The sequence below is a fragment of the Pocillopora damicornis genome, chromosome 4 (genome assembly GCF_964200805.1).
Source record: "Pocillopora damicornis chromosome 4, jaPocDami1.2, whole genome shotgun sequence".
Taxonomy (NCBI): domain Eukaryota; kingdom Metazoa; phylum Cnidaria; class Anthozoa; order Scleractinia; family Pocilloporidae; genus Pocillopora; species Pocillopora damicornis.
In genome coordinates this window covers 21436134-21455471 of record NC_142673.1, presented here as the reverse complement: position 1 = coordinate 21455471, position 19338 = coordinate 21436134, and the positions used below count along the sequence as shown (strand labels likewise).

Here is a 19338-nt window from a genome sequence, read left to right as displayed (position 1 = left end):
GCTTGGAAAAGGTTCCGATGTCGGTAACAATAAATCTTAACCGATGGATAAACCAACAACTATAACACGACGGAATTCGCTGCAACTTGGTAGCGTCCTTACATATCTTCACGAAATTCATTAACTCTAGAAGCAATTATAGTTATTTAGGAACGCTATTGGCTGGTAAAATGTTTTCATTTATTAATTTCCTTTATCGTCCTACCATCAACTCTGTGGTGTCTAAAGTGCTTTTAGTAATAACCCCTACAAATCTGTTCATTAAAAGTATAACAACAAATCAGTGAATGACCGGTACAGCTCGTTAGCCGCACGTGTACGCATCGAGGACCTATATTTTGTACAGATTGGAGTTGACCCTGCATGGATGAATCGTACGCGAAATGCACTGTGGTCGGTCGGCTACTCAAGTGAAGGCGGAAGAAAGGGCGAACGGGCAAAAGAGTCAACTATGAATGGAATGGCATACACAGATGTGCGGAATGAAGAGAGGAAAGAAGACCAATGGCTGCTGGGAGTGTGTCGAATTAGAAGGAAAGGAATCAGTCGGAGGCCAGATGAAACTCTAGGCTTTGGGTTCCTTGTTAAGGATTTGATCATTCCTAACCCAACCAGTAGCTTTAAATATTGTCTCATAACAGCCACTCAAAGTATCGATGCTAAAGATTCCTCGCAAAGTTATTATTTGGAGTTTAAAAAGTTGAATTCAAAGGTGAAGACGGTTCCACTACGCAAAATCGCAGATCTACAGGAAGCCTTTCGAGCTTATAACTTGTTGTTCATTCGGTTAAAAGAGCCTCCCAGTAAATGCTATAAGAAGAAGGAGAGCATATTTACATATCGACCTTTCGAGGTGACAAACGAGAATCAAATTACATCGACTGATTTATTGTGTGTTTTAGTGGAGGACAAAGAGAAATCTTTTGATGCGATAGACCTGAAAATTCAGCGGAGAACTGAACAAAACTCTGACAAGATTACTTTCGAAGTCATAGAATACCAAAATGTTTTAACGACACGCTCAGAACTCATTCGCAACAAAAACCGTATGCCAGATGGTGGTGTGATCTTGATGCATCAAGAAAACAAAGACAAAAGATTTAAAGCGGCGGGATGCCTTGATTTTGCAGACGACGGATCTATATGTCCTGTCTTTTTCCCTCTCATTCCTATAAGTATGTTCAATGTAAGATACGTTCGTCACATTCTCAGCCTTACCTACGATGTACCTACTCTTGGATGTTCACGTTGTCTCACTTCTAATGTTAAGATCGATCCGTTATCCTTAATGTTAAGATATGCAAAGATTTCGTACTAGATAATCCCCATCTAAGTCTTTGTTGTTGTTGTTTTTCTTTTTAATGGAACATCACGCTATTTGACTTTAGGAAATAATTTCAATTTGTTACATTAAATTTGTTTCATCATAAATACTAAAAAGTTACTATAATTTGTATGTTACTTTGTAGATACTTGCCAAGATGGTTCTCGAACAACAAATGCAACTTCCCTAAGAGGAGGTAAATTTATTCAAATTTAATCTTTCTAAGATGTTTACGTTAATGATACCAATGCATGTAATTAGTTTTCTAACACTGCAGTAACTTTTGGATTTAGAGATTGAGAAGCAGATACTTAAAGATAATACAAGAGATATAGATAGAGGTATAATAACCAAACAATCCACTGAAATATAACAATTTGTCAGTGTCTGGTGGAAAAAGCATCAAAAGACTGAAAGTGGGACAATGATCAATGCTTCAGTTATCCCAAAGATGATACTTAGAGTTTCCCTCAGCTTGTAATTAACCACATTATATATCTTATCTTATTATATATCTAGTGTAAAGTCATGGGAAAGCTGGAAATTTCAAGATTTTGTGCCCTGCCAGTTTAAAAGACCATGGATTATAGCCCTTCAGGAACAGAAATTGGCAGATTTTTTGGACTAATTACAGTTGAATCCTTAGGGGGGAAATTTAGTGTCGGTAATAGTGAGAGTCCCAATAGCAGGGTACAAGAGGGAAAAAATTGTTTTGTCTCTAAACTTATGAAATGATATGTAACTATGCAAACAGTAAGTTTCTAAAGTGGCCTCGTGCACCAGAAAAAGATCCAGCCACATGCAGGAAATTTTCATCTTCACACCTAATATGTGAGTCAGACTCAGAATTTTGGATGAAGTACTTAAGTGTCCACTATAGAAAGAAAAAAAACAAGTGAAATGTAGCATTGGAGGGTATGAAAATGTCCACATTTTTGTAATAATGAGAGTCTGTAATAAGGGAGTTTTTTTCAGTCATTTCTGTATGCATTTTGTGGGAGAACTGGCTCTTGTCCACAATGGCAGGGTGTCTGTAATAGCAAGGTGCCCACAGGGCAAGAGTCTGTATGTAGCTTTTCCCATGAGCAAAATTCCTTGAGAAGATTGGTAAACAGGAAAAGTTGTAGATTTGTCAAGTGATACTTCCTAATATCAGAAGTATCCTGCATTGGGTCAGCTTGTTAACAAAAACATCCTTTTACAAGTTATTTTATTTGATCTGTTTCAGCATCTGAGGTAGCACATCTTAGCTATGAGACAACTATTTGTACTGCTGTTGTTACTACTTCTCCTGCTATTTTTCCTGCTTCTGATGTTGGCACTACTGTGGTCACTGCCACTACCACTGCCACTGAGACTGCACCTTGCAGCATGGTTACCACTGCTATAGTGACTGCACCACCAGCCCTAACATCCATGTCTGCTGCTGCTATCACTCCCACAGTGACTGTAGCACCCACCCTCACTCCAGAGTCTGCTGTTGTAGCTGGCATTAGGGATGCCACTGCTCCTATCACTGTCACTGTTACTGCTGCACCTGACGGTGTTGCTGTTAGTGCTGCTACTATTGGCACTACCACCATCACAGGTGTCTCTTCTACCCTCAACACCGACACTGTTGCTGTCACTTCTACTGGTGCTATCACTAGAGCTGGTTGTGAAGGAGCAGCCTCACTTCAAGGTGAGAACAGTTTTTCAAGTATAACACCACATCCTATCCAAGAACAGGGAATAGAAAGCACAAATACTGATGAAAGTCTTTATTAAGCACTCTAAACAACAAACGTGTTTAGTTACAATGATATGAAATCAGTAAGTATAAAACTAATAAACTAACTAAATTACTAACTGAATAACTGATAAGAGAACAAACATCTATTAATAAAGGTCCTTTTGAAACGTTCAGTTCTGACAAGCGGTAGAATATAATTATGGCGCCTCTTACGTAGCGTATCCATTGTTCGCTCTGGTGGCAAAAGGTCATCTAAAGCTGTTGGAAAATCGCTGTCGGTGATCTTGGCCCACAACTTCTTATCTTTTAGAATAATAATATTTTCAATCGAAAAAAGCTCTTTACAGTAGCCAAGCTTAAAAGCTCTCTTGAACAGCCTGTCTATGCGACTCAGATACTTATGATAATACGCGCAGCCCCATACTTCTACAGCATATGTAAATATAGGTAGAATAAGACTGATAAAGAGAAGATGAAGATGATCCAGCGGCAGTCCATAGAATTTACAGACACGTAAGATGTACAGACGACTACTAGCTTTCGATATAATATTATCAAAATGTAAATCCCAGTTACACGGATCAGATTGAAAAGTTACACCCAACAACTTCAGACATGGTTTACGCTCTATAGAAACCAGAGGAGAAGACTCCTTGCAAGTTGAATCACCTCCACAGGGGGAAGCAAGTGAAAACTATGAAAATTGTTTTGGTAAGTAATTAGCAATCACAATGGTGATGGAAACATTTTTATTTTGTACAGATGGAAATTCATCAAGACAGCTACCTTCTAACTTGAAAATGTCTGTTAGTGATATATATTATTTTGTTTTTAGCCATGTTATCAATCTAGTATGTTCTACTCTAAAACATGAGGGGATTATTTCAGGTATAACAAATGGTGCAACTCAAAATTTTAGCCTCATTTCAATGAGACTATACTGTTAATCAACATCTTGGTGTGTTGTGTCCTAATGTCATAAATATCTTTTTGTTTTAGATGTTGCTTTAAATTGAATTTCAAAATGTAACTGCCTGGTTATTAGTTTCAGAAATACTACAAGAATGCAAATGTAAGGGCCTTTTAGACAAGTTAATTAGTGGACTTGGTAACACAGCCAACCCTTGTATAGCAAACTGGGAACATCTGGCTTGCAGTACAGAAGTGAATGCTCCCTTTTGGACTCGGCTCAAGTGTAAATTGCCCAAAAACTACAGCCAAACTCTACAGCTCTTTGACGTCCTGGCTGGGCATGTGTATGATGACGGGGGAGTTGTTACTATAGCAAAACTGGTTAAAGCACTCGGAGATAATAAAATAGGGCGAAACGATGTTGCTGGTATGATTGAAGCTGCATATTTGGGTATGTTAAATCATTTTTGCATCTGTTTATATTGAATTAGACTGACTTGGACTGGATCTAAATTAATGGACTGATTAATAATCCTGGCATAGTCAACTTTTGCTTAATCTAAATAAACTTATCAATTTCTTTAAATTCATGTTTAAGCATATTTCATAATGTTCAAGGGATGTTTTGTTGTGGTAGACAATCGTTCTCTGCATGGTGTATAGCAGTGCTATTGCATGGAATTGCTATAATGTGACTTGATTTTGCAAGTGTTAAGTTTTTTTAAAAGTGGGTCACTCACTTTTGCAATGACATGAACATCATGGAAAAAAATTCTCTATTCCACCTTAGAAGACAATTTTTTTTCCTCCTGTGTAATAGCATTTTTCATGGAAAACTCAGCTTAAATTTGAAAAACTCTCAATCTGTTTATTTTACCTGTGGTCAGAAATCAAAGTATTCTTGGGTTTTAAATGCCAAAGTCTTAATTTTTATCATGCCAAATATAAAAATTGATGGATCAATCAATACAACAACTGAAGGATACATTAGATTGAATGGAAATTAAATCAGTCATTTCATCAGGTACATATTTTACTCTTGTCATAAACTATGAATGAATATTACTTCTCAAAGGAAAAGTCTCACAAGGGGTTTTCAAGTACCACACTTTCACAGGGTCTTTAAGGTCTCAAGGTGTCAATTTTTAAATGAGCAAATATTAATATATTCCCAGCTAATAAATCCTTTTATTTTCCTTTTCCTTTTTTTTTTAAGAAACAGATGATGGAATTTCTATACAAACATTAAAGGACTTCTTGGAGTCCAATTCCAACAGTGATCTGGTTACCAAAATCATCACGAAGCTGGATGATCAGTCATCATGAGTTAACTGCAACTGGAAGCATTTAGGCATTTATTTTGGCATCAAATCTGTAACTCTGGATACAATTGAATATTGTTTCCCGCATAATCCAGCAAAGAACTTGATGGAATACCTCATTTCAGAACAAAAAGATCTCACAGTGGAAAATCTTTACCAAAAAGTAAAGCAAAATTTGAAGGGGAGAGCTGATGTCCTATGCAAATTAGAACCTTTCCTCGAAGGTGAATTGGTTTTTATGAATCAGTTTTTTGAATAAATAATTTAACATCTGATTTATTATTTTTATTACTAGGTACTTTTGAATTGGAAACTTAATGTCAGTTTCAGTTAATGGCACCCAGATTAATAACACACATTAGAATAACTGAGAAGTGGGCTTTTTATTTCAGAAGAATGGGAGTTAATTTGTTTCAACATGAACATTGCAAAAATTTTAGACTGTTCATAAAATTTGAAAAAAATTAAGTAATTTGCTCTGAATTTAAAAGAATTTGCTCTCGATTGTTTCCCTATGCAGAATTCTGGTGGGCAACCTTTTTGGCATTTCAGTTAAACAAAAAGAAAAAATTTAAAAGATTTAGTGATGAGTATGAGTTAATTTTTCTGTGATTAGAAAAGAATTAAAATTTAGGGGGGGGGGGAAATTAGTGTGCATTAAGACTAAACCCCTACTAAAATAAAAACAAATAAACTATTGTGTCATAAATGTGGAACAAAATGCATAGGATTTAGTGCAAGTTTTTGTCATAATGTTCTTTTGGCCAGCATACTTTAAGTAATTTTATTTGTTTACAGGAGATGATGGCAATTGCAAACTGTTGGAAGACGTGATTAATTTAGACACTGATCTAGATGAATTTTACATTTGTTTGAACAAGAAAAAAGACTGGAAGTACCTAGCATGTGCTTATGATATCCCTCGCAAAATCTACACAGATTTTGATACAGAGAAGCTTAAGAGTCCTGCTGAACAGTTCTTTGAATGGCTGGTTGTGAACAAGACTAAACTAACAGTGGGTCAGCTTTGTAATGCTCTTGAACGTGTAAAGAGAAATGACTTAGTGAGAGAAATTAGGGAGTACTTCAAACCACGCCATTCTTCTCAACACTTAGCTCTATGAAAACTTTTTCAAACCTGTCCCAAAGGCTTGTCTCATTGGATACAGGATGAGGTATTTTTTTATGAAGAGGTTAAGTATTTTTTTTGGAACCACATCCTTTTAGTAATGAAGAGTAGAGCTCTTTTTAAAAGCTAAGCTAAGTTAGATTGCCATATTTAGTAGACTAGAGGTAATCTTTTCAAAGTACTATCCAACAAATTTCTTTACAAGTTCAGTTAGGCATATAAAACACAGTGAAGGCCAGACTGCAAACATCTTGACTTAGAGAGGGAGGCTCAACATGTCTTTAATAACCTTTTACACCCTAATGCATTTAATTAGGTATTTATATCTCCTCAGTGATCCCTAGCTCTACGTTTCCTTTGATGACAAGTATGTGTTTAATTATCAAGATCTTTTTAAGTTGGTGATCATGTCCATTATTCTTTTGACCATTACATTTGACTCAATGGTGATACTGTAAGGAAAAATTAGAAGCCAGTTACTCTGAGAGGTTTAAAGGTTATACAATTCCAAAAGGAAAGATGTGACAAGTTTGTGTCAGACCAGCCATGAACTACTTTTTAAAAGTATTTAAATGGAATAAGTCTTAAATTTGTATTTTTTACTTTAATGTTTGTAATAAAACACTTGCATAAAATGGTGCCTTACATATTTTAGAATTGAGGGATAAAAAATATATTATGTAGCTATACAGTTGATTTCTGCTTGTTAAGCCAAATCAGTCAGTTAAATCAGTCAACCCAGTAATTACTGAATGCAGTGTTCAAGTCTTTCACTTTTTAAACTCCTACAACCAGCATGAATGCAGAAGTACCAAGAGGCAAATGGTTTTAGGCTGACTATCTGGGTAGTCTGAATTTCTGTAAGTGCAATCAAGATATAAAGAAAAGGTGTCTGCAGTGAGTTACTTTTCCCAGGAAATCTTAATCCATCATCATTAATGCCAGAAGGTACCATTGTCCCATTGGTTTGTGGTTTCAGGAGGCAAGATAATCTCCTGCCATGGTGCAAGTTATTTGCAAGCCTGTATGAGCTAAAATCTTACATTTGATTTTGGGAGGAATACAACCACATTTATAGGGTTTTATAAATTTGACCGATTTTTGTCAAATTTTGCCAAAACATTCCAGGAATAATGATAAATAAAGAAAAGTCACGTAAATGATATTTTTATTGTAAACTGCAGTTATTAAGCTCTCTTGTGATGTGTAGTTTGCTAGGGTTTTAGTGAAACTAGTGCGCATATGAATTTTTTCCCAAAGGACACCCACAAAGGTGGGAAGTAACCTTAAATTGTGGAATAATCAAGTAGTCAAGTATGGTCTGACAGGCCTGACTACACAACCTAATCCAGCTGTGCTTAGTCACATTTTTCTACCACAAATAAGTTTACAATCCTTTGCCAAACTCAAAAAAGCATGACTACCTAGCTTTCTTTAGATATTGTTACATTTCACTCTACCACAGGGTGCCAGAGAGAGATACAAAGTTCATTTTTCCTTTTCTTTTCCTTGCCTTTTGGTAATCTTGTTCAGATGGTAATAATAAAAAATTCATTTTTATAGTTTTAAAAAGGAAAAAAACCTCAGTTCCCACCAAAACTCTTCAGCACCCCCAATGCCCAGCAACGATTTAAAAGTTTTGTTACTATAGTAGATGTAATATGAGTTATTTCTTCTTATTTATTAAAATTAATTTTCACTATATTAATAATAAAAGAAGATCATTTCTATGGCTAAAAGCTTATCAAAAATGTATAACATCTCCATTTGGGTTTTGTTTCTTGGAATAAGACTTTATCACAGTGAGAGTATTACTCCTATTAAATAACAAAATAATCTGCATACTCAACCAACTCAAATGTCTAAAAACTAGATACTGGACTGAAATTGCTCCAAGGAACTTAGTTTATTATCAACCTCTGCCTGCCCAGCTTCAGGAGAATAACCATGGTGGTTGATCATAAGTCACCATTCTGAAGAAGCCAAAAATGCTGTAATGTTTCGTCCATCGATATACACTTCGAACTGTCTCTAACTTTCTCCACTTTGTCTTGGCAACACTTGCTGGCATATCTCACAGTTACAAGATGAGATCAAAAGCCTTTGAACACATCCAGCTAGGAAAGGAAAACATATGAGACCTTTGAAATTCAACCATCCCTACAAATGTGATTCTAAAATCTTCTTTTTAATTGTAAATGCTTCTGTGAGGACTTGATTCTGTTGATCTTTTCAAAACTAATTATAGAAATAAGATTGGAAGCCTGTCGTGCCAAGCCTAGAATGATGGCCTATCAAACTGACTACCTCACAACTAGCTGGTGGCAGTGGTGGGTCTGTTTGCATATTGACAATCTTTGGCCTATTACGTGTGGTATTAAGCATTCTTTTAAGTGCCTTCTCCTACAAACTTAACCAATACTCTGTCAAGCTCCATTGCTTGTCCTTACTTTATACACAAGATAATTAAGCTGTCAAGAACCTGCAAATGAGATAACTGAAACTTAACTCAGGTTTGAGCCTGTTTTAAGTGGCTTTTGGCCTTGAATGAAGGATCTGGTGTTGCAAACCTGCAGATACTATGTATATGAGTTTAGGCACAGCTGCCAATTTTACTCTTGACTGGCTTGAGTTAATTTAATTAGTTTCATGTTTTTCACCTGAGTTGCAGGTTTTCAGCTCAGCCTGACATAGCTTGGTTGGTATGAACTAACCTTAGGGAATTGCAGACATTCTATCCTGGGTAATGTCATTTTTATCAGATTATTAGCCCTTTAAGCCCTAACCTCAGTATACATATTCTTCATACTGTTCTCAAAATAGTTCCTGAGGGGCTTTCAAGGAGAATTTGTTTCACAATCAAGAACTTCTTTAGATGTTGATCATTTCCTTTATTTTTGTGACCTTAAAGTGTGATTTCTGGGGATGATATTGTAAGGAGAAATTAGATTCTAGTCACTCTTAAAGGTCAAAGGGTGAAGGTCCTTGGCAGATTCCTTCATTGCAGTAAACTCATACACTGATCTTCCAATGTTCCAGAGCATAGAGCCTTTGATTCATTAGTTTTGATTTGTTTTTAGAAACAGGCAAACAAAAACAGACATCAAAATGATCACAGTACAATGTGCAAAACATAGAATATAATCATGCTATAATTGGCTTCCTATTTAATTCAACCATATCGATAATATCCACATCACCAAAATTCCATACCTGGAAGGTATTCATCCAATAACACAATGACATCAGGTCGGCTAATTTCATGTAGTGCCCATATAAAATCTACAAGGGTCAGACTTGGATTGGAACCTCCAAGACGACAAATCAATGCCTCTGTGGGACTTTGGTTTACCTCCATAGAGGGTAAAAGATCATCCAAAATTTCTTTCTTAATCTTTAATCGGTTTCCAAGATTTCTCAATCCAGAGACTGTGGTAGTGCGATTTATCTGATTGAGTAAGTCACACACCTTCTCCATGACTTCAACATCTGCAACCAACTCTTTTATCACAGAACTTTCTGTAACTACAAGGATAACAATAATCAACATGATCGCCTTAAAATTATTAATAGAAATAAACACAAATCCCACATCACTCTAAGTAACAAAAATTTCAAAAGTGAATAAGTTAACAACAATGATATTGAAACAACACACTGAATTCAAAACTGTCCAACCCTTGCATTTTCCAGTTATTATACAGCCCTTTAGCAGACACATGAAAAGTGATGAGGGTAAAGAGAAAAATAAAATTTTCCAAACTAACATCATACAAATTGTATGGCAGACAGTAAGGGGAATTACTAGTGAGATCTTGGGATTGAAAGTGTTAAAGGTATATAAAAACAAAATCTAAAGAAGCCAATGAGAACTCAGAGCAAATTGCCTGAGCAGGGTAGACACAAGAGAACAAGTCATGATTGCAATTGGTTTGGGTTTTGAATCTGATTACCTGAGAAAGTGGTGGGAGTTTTCTGAGCCAGTCACACAGTGAAGTAAAGCAAAAGCAAAGCATTACTGCTGTTTTGCATTTGACATATTAACTTGAAATTTGCTCCATTCAGAACTTACCCTTGGTGCTCTTTTCAATTGCTTTGATCACATCATGTCTTTTCAAAGCTTTCAGATGATTGATCAATTCACCAATGGTTAATTTGGGGCTTTGAACTGTTACAATTTCAAACACCTTCTCTGTTGGATTGCCAGCAGTGCAATTTTCAAACATCCTGAAAATTCTTCTTGGTATGTTCAATTTAGGAGCCAAATCTGACCATTTTTTAACTCCAGATTTCTGAATATCTAGCAGGTAGGCAAGTTCACCAATGATATCAGGATCAGTGTCGAACAGGCTGGAAACCAATGTTTTATCATTCAGTGCCAATGGATCACCTGAAAAAAAAGATGTGATAGATTGTCAAATGAATTAAATTTATGATATACATGTAATAAGAATGGTAAAACCCAATAAATATTGATCTACAAAAATTAGCTACTAAAGACAATCAAGATGTTTAACTAAATTAAAATATATTTGTCATGGGTCACCACCTCAGGATGGGTATGTAAATAAATTAAGTTTATCAAGTTATAAAAAATAAACAATAACTATGTTAATTTGCTCTCTCAATAAAAGTATTAAATTAAAGAAAATAAATGTTATAAGTTGTTATTTATGGTATACTTTATTCAACTAGCCACTTCAAACAAACCCACATTTTTCATGTTGTACAAGCAAGTTGATAACATCATGCCTCTCAATTTTCCTTAGCCCAACTTTGAGACAACCAATTGTGACATCTGGGTCAGCAGTTTGCAAATATTCAAACATCAGCTCGGTAGGACTGAAGACTGGTTGAAATTCAAACCTCTGGTACTCTTGTTCTGAGATGCCGAAATATTCAGCAAGGTGTTTCCAGTATTTGCAAAGGCCATATTTATACTCTTTGTCCAAACTTCGACACAGAGCCTCCAAAAGCTCCAGACAACTTAGTAAGGTCTCTTTAAGTGCGTCAGCTATTTGTAAATTGATAACAAAAGAAAATTAACATATAAATATGGACTCTCAATCGTTGTCAAAAATACAACAAATTGTTAATTTTATGAATGTGTGACTGCATGTAGTTTCAGAATTACTAATTGTAAAAAGTTAAAAGTGGAAGATTGTCACTGACACATGAAAGCTTCATAATTTTTAGATACATTTAAGGCATCTCATATAAATAAGCCTTCCAATCAAAAATTTTGCCAAAAATCACTGATGGGCAAGGAAGACTAATTAATTAAAAAATACATTTGATTAGCACATCATGCTGATCACTTTGATAATAAACAATGGTCATTAAGGACCGAGTGGAGTCCAATTTGGTCTGTAATCATACATTCAAGTGATAAACAAAATCAGATGACAGCCATGCAGGAGTCCAATTTGCTAATCACAACACAGAATTACAGACAGAATTAGATGGCATAATGTCATGTTACCATTAATAATCATAACAATTACAATTTTAAGAAAAAAAAAAACATTTAGGAGAAATAATGTCTAAAGTAAAAAATTCCTCAATTGTGGAAGTTCCCGAGTCTTTTTTTCCAGAGTAAGTGGTTGTTGTTATGGTTATTATGATCAATTATGTGATTGGTGGATTTAGCTGAGTGGACTTATTATGATTGGCTGCTTCAACTTTTCGATTACAGGTATCCAATTACAGCCAATTGCCTGATTACACTGCCTGACAACAACTATTCAAAATGATTAGTGAAAAATAAAGCAGCTAATGCACCAATCACATTTGAGGAAATTGTAACAGTTGTGATTAAGACTTTAGTTGGTCCCTTTATGTCTTAATACCTGCATCTAAACATATTTGTGCATCTGGATATTAAACAAGCTATCATTACCTAAGTTATATGTCTTTTTAGTTCCAGTTGACACAGAGATGGAGCGCTTCACTTCAGGATGCTCTTCTTTCTTTGGGTGACAAGACCCTGATAAGCTTTGTTTCCTTCCTTCACCATGAGCTCCTTCAGGCAACTCATTGTACCTTCCATTTTGGAAAAGAAAAACACTTTCATGGCTGTTTAGGTCAGTAGATGCTTCTTGGGCCTCAAGGCCTGTCTGAGGTAATGGGGGTATTGGGTATTCTGGACCTCCTGGCTCTGCTGGAGCCAGTGGAATCTCTGCTGGGTTCCTCTGGATTTCTGTTGTTACTTGAGGTACCTGAGGTACCACGGCAGTTAAAAGAGGTACAGGTTTTTCCTCATTCTGCATTGTTGTTGCTCCCTGGCATTCCTGGGGTACTGATGCTTTGGTAACTGACACCTCCTGGTTTTCCAGGATTACTTGTGCTACCTGCTCCTCTCCTTCTTCCTCTGACCCATGAACTTGCTCATCTGCTGGTCCTCCTTCAACTTCTTCCTCTGAGCCTCCTGTCCATGTTTCAGGGCTTAGTTCAGGTGCTGAATGTTCTCCTGCAGGCTGATTTTCATTATCAGCAGATGGCAAATATACCGGCACATATACAACTCTGTTGGGATCTAAACTTTTGCCCAAAGATCTACAGGAGTTTTCAATTGGGGAGGCCTTTTCATCTGAAAAATAGTCAAATTGACAATGTGAAGCCACATTGCTCGGTATGAATTTCACTTAAGGGATAATATCTGTCTAGACCTTACTACTAAATGTTCCATGAAAGCCACTAAAACTAAAAAAGTACAAAAATGAGAATGTAAAATGATTCCAATGGCTTACTATAATTTGTGAAATGAAATGAAATGAAAGTCTGTAATTTGTGAAATGGAAATATGCTAATAAGGTAAGTGTCATTATGCATTTGAGTTATTCATCGATAATTTACATTGATTACACCTGATAGACAGTACTGTTATAGTGTCGACTTACATTTCAAATTTCCCTTGTGCTCTATGGCCTAAACAACACATTGAGTTATTCACGAATGTAGTGGAGATTTTGCAAAGTTCACCAGGCAGATTTTGCAAATCATTAGCATATTTTTCATTTGGCAGATTTAAATCTGTGACTAGCAAAATGGAAATATGCTAATGATTTGCAAAATAGAAATCTGAAAGCCATTTTGATGATGTGAAGTTAAGTGGATTATTTAAGTTTTGAGCAGCAAATCTGGTTCTGAAAATTGTGTTTTTGCTCTAGGCTGCAATTCAAGGATTAAGGTTGATGTCTCCTGCATTCAGTTCTAAAAGACATTGCCTACTTTATAACAGTAACTAATTTAAAATTGCTTTGATTGAGATGAGGGCCAAATTGTTTTAGCAGTTCACATTCATGAGACAGATTCTTTTTTTGGTCTTTTCAGATGCAAACCAGAGGGAACCAAGCTGGTCCAATCACAGCCATGGAATTCCATCCAATCACAGCTGAGCACAACAGCATAATTAGGTGATGCATACTCAAGTGACCTCATCCCCTGAAGACGACTAATAGTATGCAGTCAAAATGTTGTGATCTACATCCTGAGTGACCATATTGTGAGACAAACAATCATATTTCTCTTTTTAAAAGTGTTGTTTACCACAATGACAAACCACAACTGTTTAATGCATACTATTTTGGAAGTGACAATCTCTAGGTTCAGTTATAGTGCTGCAGCCATGCCTAAACTGATCTTCTTTCAGGGATCAATTCAAAATTTCCTAATAGGCTCCCCTGTTCCTTTCACTTTATGGAAGACATCACCCTTTGCTGGCAACAAGCAATTTCAGAGATGTAAATCACAGAGAAAATCTAAAATTTGGAAATGTGACTTTGTTATAGAGTTTTTTTTACCAAGACTTTCACTCAACAAAATGAGCACTGTGATTGATTCTTGGTCATGTAGCCCTGATCAAATTCAAATATATCTCTACAGGGATACAATTGTACAAAGTAAGTTGAGATAAAGGTGTGTCTTAATTTCTGTATTACCTTTACTATTTTTGCCTGACTCCTCTTTTTTCTTACCTGACTCAGCCTGGTTGGTTGCACACGGTATTGTTCTCAAATCCTCATTACCATTGTTGTCATTAGTTGACTGAAAACCTGCCACAAACTTATCTGAGGCTGTAGGTGTGACTGCAGGCTGAGGGAAACTATAAATGCCAGTCTTTTCATTTCCCTCTGATCTTTCTTTTCTCTTTGGATCTAAAAATGGATAAATCCCACCTACTGCACCAACCAGCCTTTCAGCTTCTTTCACATCACATCTCTGAATTGCTGTTGAAGTAATTATAAGCCCTTTAACTCCCAAGATCTGATTGTTAATTCTCCCCTCTAGCTGCTACACATTTCTGAGTTAGTGAAAAGAATTAAGTGTTGGATGAAGATAACAACTTCTACTTGATGACTTCGGGTATTCTTATTACCTGTTTGCTAGGTAATATATGGATATTTTAGGGAGAAGTTACATTTTAATCACTTCTAAGGGTTAAAGGGTTAATGTGGTTCAATTGCTTTGGACAGAGCTAGAAACACTGGTAAATTTCCCTCTAGCATCTGATATGAAACAACAAGTTTGTTGTTATAAAACGGTATCAAAATGCTTTTACAAAGTCCCACTACAATACTTACAACTTCTGAAAGTCTAGAAATTTCCAAGATAACATCTTAAGACTATGAATGAGATTGAGAACAGTCTCTTAAACTGGTGTAAAAATGACATATTAGCTATTCTATGTTAGTTTCTATGTCACCCAGGGGTTCCAATAACTTATGTCATAAGCACATGAAAATGATTTGTTATATCACTGACAGCCCTCGTGGGCAATATGAAGCAAATCCTGATTGGCAACCCAAGCAGGCAAGATGGGTCTATCTTACCTGCTCTGGATGGTCTGCTTAGATCCTATGCAAGAGAAACATTGTGTGGAGTGAACTTACAAAGATTGTAATTTTTGGACCATGTTATCAGTGATAGAGTTGCAAAAAGCAGTAGAAGACAGTGAAAACAAAGAAATCATAAATGACTCATGGGTTCATTGAGCCACAAACACAGTTGGCTTTCTTTCTAAGCTCTCAAAATAAGCAAGTCAATGAAGCATATGCAATAGGCCGCTTTTTCCCCAAGGGGGGATCTAGGGGCATGCTAAACAGATGGCAATATGCTTATAGACTGCAGGTAACTGCTGCTTTTATCAAAACCACTGATGTCACCCTTCCTATGAATTTGCCTCTCGAAGTTGAATTATTTTTTGTCAGGGTATTAACAAATGAACAAGTAGCCTGAGTGCATGGTATCTATTTTTGATTTGATCAGACATAAAAAAGTTGTTCACTGTAGGACAGCATAATTGATGTTCCATTGTCAACAGGAAGGTATGCTTGACCCACACATTCAGATATTAGAAGTACCGCTACATAGTGCTAAAGGAGTTGAAACATTCCAGTATTCAAAAGCTATTTCAAAGAATTAAAAATCAAAGAATTTTCAAAGAATCAAAGATCACAAAACAGAATGATCACAAGCTAACATGGAAATTCAAAGAAGAAATTCATCAAAGTCAGCGATGTACAAATGCCCTGAGAAATGGTGTCGAGCTTTTGAAAAGATGTATGATAGAAACTGCAAGACATAAATCATCCTAGGAGAGAATGAACACCTCAAAATTCCCCAGGTTAAACATTCTGGGCCGGAGGAAGTTTCATTAGGGCCAATTTTTTAATTTTTTAACCATCTGAAAGCAGTAGAAATAATACTTTACATTTTCATGCAAAACATGATGAACTTATTACCTGTTTCTAACCTGCTCTCGACAAAAACTGGCGAAGGCTGTCCTCTGTCAAAGTTCAGCACCCCTGCAAACATCACACCTTTGAGAATGATGGCTCCAAAAGGAATATCGTTCTTTGGAAATTCATTTTCGTTGAAGAAGGGCTTTTTCTCATCATTTTGCAAAAAGTACCTCGAAAATCGCGCCTGATTTTCACAGGTTAGGACTGTGTCAAACGGCAGAAGATGGTAGACCTTGGTTCCAAACTCAGGATTACCTTGCAGTTGGAATGCCTTTTTCCCGCAAGTGGCCAGCGTAAATAGTACACACCGTAGGTCATTTGTTGCCATCCATGCAGATGAATTTCCGCCTTGTATTTCGGCAACTTCTAAAGCACGACTCAACAAGTTGCTCTTACTGAAGATACTTTGTCTCTTTTTTTGCCCGGGAAGGGCTATAAAAATCATCCCATCTGATTCAACGATGTCGTCAAGCGCTCGGCACAACTCACCGCCCTCTTTTATAGGACTCAAGGTCTTGCGTTCGAGCTTTCTTCCGTCTCTTGCCCGAACAAATTCGGCCACGATCTTCACGGAGCGGCCTGAATTGTTCTCACAGGCTTCGATCTGGGTCTTTTTCAAGACTTCGGCACTTGCAACCAAGAAATACCTCGACGCACGCTCTGAAATCGAAGTTTTCCCCGAGGAAGTGGAAGAAAGAATTTTAGGGATGCTGGTAACAGGGAAATGTACAAGACAGCTAGGTCCCAAATATTTGAGTGTTTCATGCCCCTTTGTTTCTTCTACAAGCCGACAGACTGCTAATGCGGCGTCACTCCAGCACCCCTCCGACGCAGAAGCCATATTTGAGTATACTAAGAATTGCAGTTTGCGAAAACTACAAAATGGTGTTCTGAGAGGTTGCCTCGATTCAGTGACTACCGGGAAAATTCCCGCCAGTGTTTATTTTTAACTTACCACGCAATCCTGTGACGTACGTATCTATGGTAACAAGGGGCGGAAGAGGGAAGACTAATAGGGTGCGTAGAAAACTTTCTGAAAATTTCTCCGACAATTTATCGCCTTAAATCTGCAAAAAAAGTGACTTACCTCGTTTAGGAGATATACAAGCTCAAGTTAATCAGAGAAACTAACACCTCTCCGAGAGAAGTTTACTTTCCCTTTGCAAGCGACATTTTGAAGGCATAGCTTCATAGTAACCCTTAAAACAACAAATTAAAACTACTGTAATGACAAAAAGCTACAATTTCAAATCTGTTTAATTTATGGCAAATACCCGATCAAACTCAAATGTGACGATTTTGTGGCGAAAACAGGCAACAGAAACTGGTGGGAACCCTATACTATAACCTGGAAATTTTAAACTTCGTGTTGGCGTATGGACACCATGCCATGGATGTCTGATAAGCTTAACACTAATTTGAAGACGATAACTTGATTGTATGGCTCGTAACTAGCTGAATAGACTTGTCCTAAAGAGACCTTTATTCATACATGAGCACTGGAAAACAGAGTATTTCAAGCGTTTAGGAGAGTTTTTATATCAAATCGCACTCAGATTTTCCCTGAAGTGAAGATGGCCTCTTCTGGTGAAAACAGCGCACCATTCATTTGTGTGGAATTTGGCCTAACCTGATTACAAGGGTCTTTTGACTATAGGCAAGCAGTCTCCAGGAATTGAAACTGCCTTTGTGAGTCTCATAGTGTTACTGAGTTAACAATAATTGTAACCATGCATTTCAAAACGACCCAACGGGATGAGTTTTTTTTCTTATTACCTGCTTCAAAAGATATCTCATTCCTGATTGGTCAACTAAGAATGCAAAATTCCCTTGTGGACAAATGTAAATTTAAATTATGACAGAAAGAGAAGTTTTTCTTTTTCATTACCACGTCCTAGGTGAAACTGGATCATAGAGGAGATTATCAGTAAATATACAGGGTCGTTCAGACAAAGCCAGGGTTTGATACGCGAAGATCATATAGAGTTTACGGGTTTTGTAAGCAATTAACTCTAAGTAAGAATAGTGTCAATCGTAATTTTGAAAAAAGATGTTCATTTCTCCCAGCCGCTTGACGGGACAAAAATCTTGAGCATTGGTTTGTCGCAATTTTGTGTGGAATCATTAACTTCTTCGACTTCTCCAATCCTTGATTCGTGTGCGTCAACAGTCCTGTTAGACTCACGCCTTTTCGTATACTTAATCTTAATGTTTTGGAGTTGCCATGGAATTATTTCACATTTTGCCAAAACGTTTGATATTTGTACCAGTTCGTTCCTTGACGAAGGTAGTAGTGGCAATCGTAAATGGGGGACAGAATATGGGAAAACTTCTTGCTTCATCGGCGGGAAATCAAGTTTAAGCTTCTCTCTGTTCTGCTTATTTCTACGACTCATTTCCTCTCCCATAATCACAAAAGGCTTAAGTACGGGTCCCAAGTCGTAACATGACATCAGCTGTCCTCGTAAAAGATTTTTCAAGCGCTGCTCTTTTCTCACAGGTGTAGCTAACTTCGACACTGTCCACGCCTTCTTTTCCTGTTTGTTTGATAGACTTTCTTGAACTGTTAATTCCTTAGCTCTTGCTACCCCTGCCATCAAGATCTTATGACTTGGCATCAAAGCAACGAGTTTCCTTTTGGTATGATCTTCATTAAAATTGTTAATTTCTTGTACCTGGTGTAGAATTTCCTTCAGGTTAAAGCAATCCGCTCTTGGCTGTTGATGCTTTGAATAAAATCGCTCATCATTTACCACTCGCATTATGAATTCTCGCTGTTTTTGTCGACTCTTTCTCTCTTTTTGGCTTCTTGACCAGGACCTGAAACTGGGAGCAGGACACACCACTAACGGACGATCATCTAGGCTCTCCGAGTATCTGCTTCTCTGCATCCTTGCTACATAATTCGATATTGGTGCAGACAAAAACTGCTGCTTTGGTTTCATTCCTTCAAAGTTTTTACCACGAATACACAAACTGTAGCAGTTGCTCTCTGCGAAACTAGTAAGCCCCGGCTCATTAGACTGAATGTTTGAACCCTTGGCAGGCAAACAAGTGACGACATGGTGTGAGCCACAATCTGAAGACGACTGAACGAGAGGTAATTCAGGGTCTCTTCGAGACAAAATTTTACCTGTTAATTCCCTAGTTTTCTCTTTTCGTTGAAGTAATCTAAA

The 19338-nt window shown here is 36.9% G+C and overlaps 3 protein-coding genes across 4 annotated transcripts; 2 read left to right on the top strand and 1 right to left on the bottom strand.

Annotated features, from left to right (window-relative positions):
• Window positions 1-355: 355 nt before the first annotated feature.
• Window positions 356-2227, top strand: LOC113671694 (uncharacterized). Of its 2 annotated transcripts, XM_089202494.1 has the most exons (3): window positions 356-1175; window positions 1470-1520; window positions 1844-2227. In XM_089202494.1, exons 1-3 carry the CDS (start codon window positions 368-370, stop codon window positions 1846-1848), a joined length of 864 nt encoding a protein of 287 aa, XP_089058620.1. In that variant the 5' UTR covers window positions 356-367; the 3' UTR covers window positions 1849-2227. The 2 variants fall into 2 exon arrangements, with proteins under 2 accessions (XP_089058620.1, XP_089058619.1); XM_089202493.1 differs by lacking the exon at window positions 1844-2227 and having other exon boundaries at window positions 1470-1749.
• LOC149047236 (uncharacterized) lies at window positions 2056-7054 on the top strand. Its single transcript, XM_089204232.1, has 6 exons — window positions 2056-2155; window positions 2553-3075; window positions 3703-3767; window positions 4102-4419; window positions 5296-5514; window positions 6089-7054. Exons 1-6 carry the CDS (start codon window positions 2056-2058, stop codon window positions 6412-6414), a joined length of 1551 nt encoding a protein of 516 aa, XP_089060358.1. The 3' UTR covers window positions 6415-7054.
• A 516-nt stretch (window positions 7055-7570) lies between these two features.
• Window positions 7571-17073, bottom strand: LOC113671684 (uncharacterized). Its single transcript, XM_027187935.2, has 7 exons — window positions 16163-17073; window positions 14396-14647; window positions 12319-13008; window positions 11134-11433; window positions 10492-10809; window positions 9633-9944; window positions 7571-8536 (listed from the first exon to the last, which is right to left on the bottom strand). The coding sequence occupies exons 1-7, from the start codon at window positions 17001-17003 to the stop codon at window positions 8451-8453; spliced, it is 2799 nt and encodes a 932-aa protein (XP_027043736.2). The 5' UTR covers window positions 17004-17073; the 3' UTR covers window positions 7571-8450.
• Between the last annotated feature and the right edge of the window lie 2265 nt (window positions 17074-19338).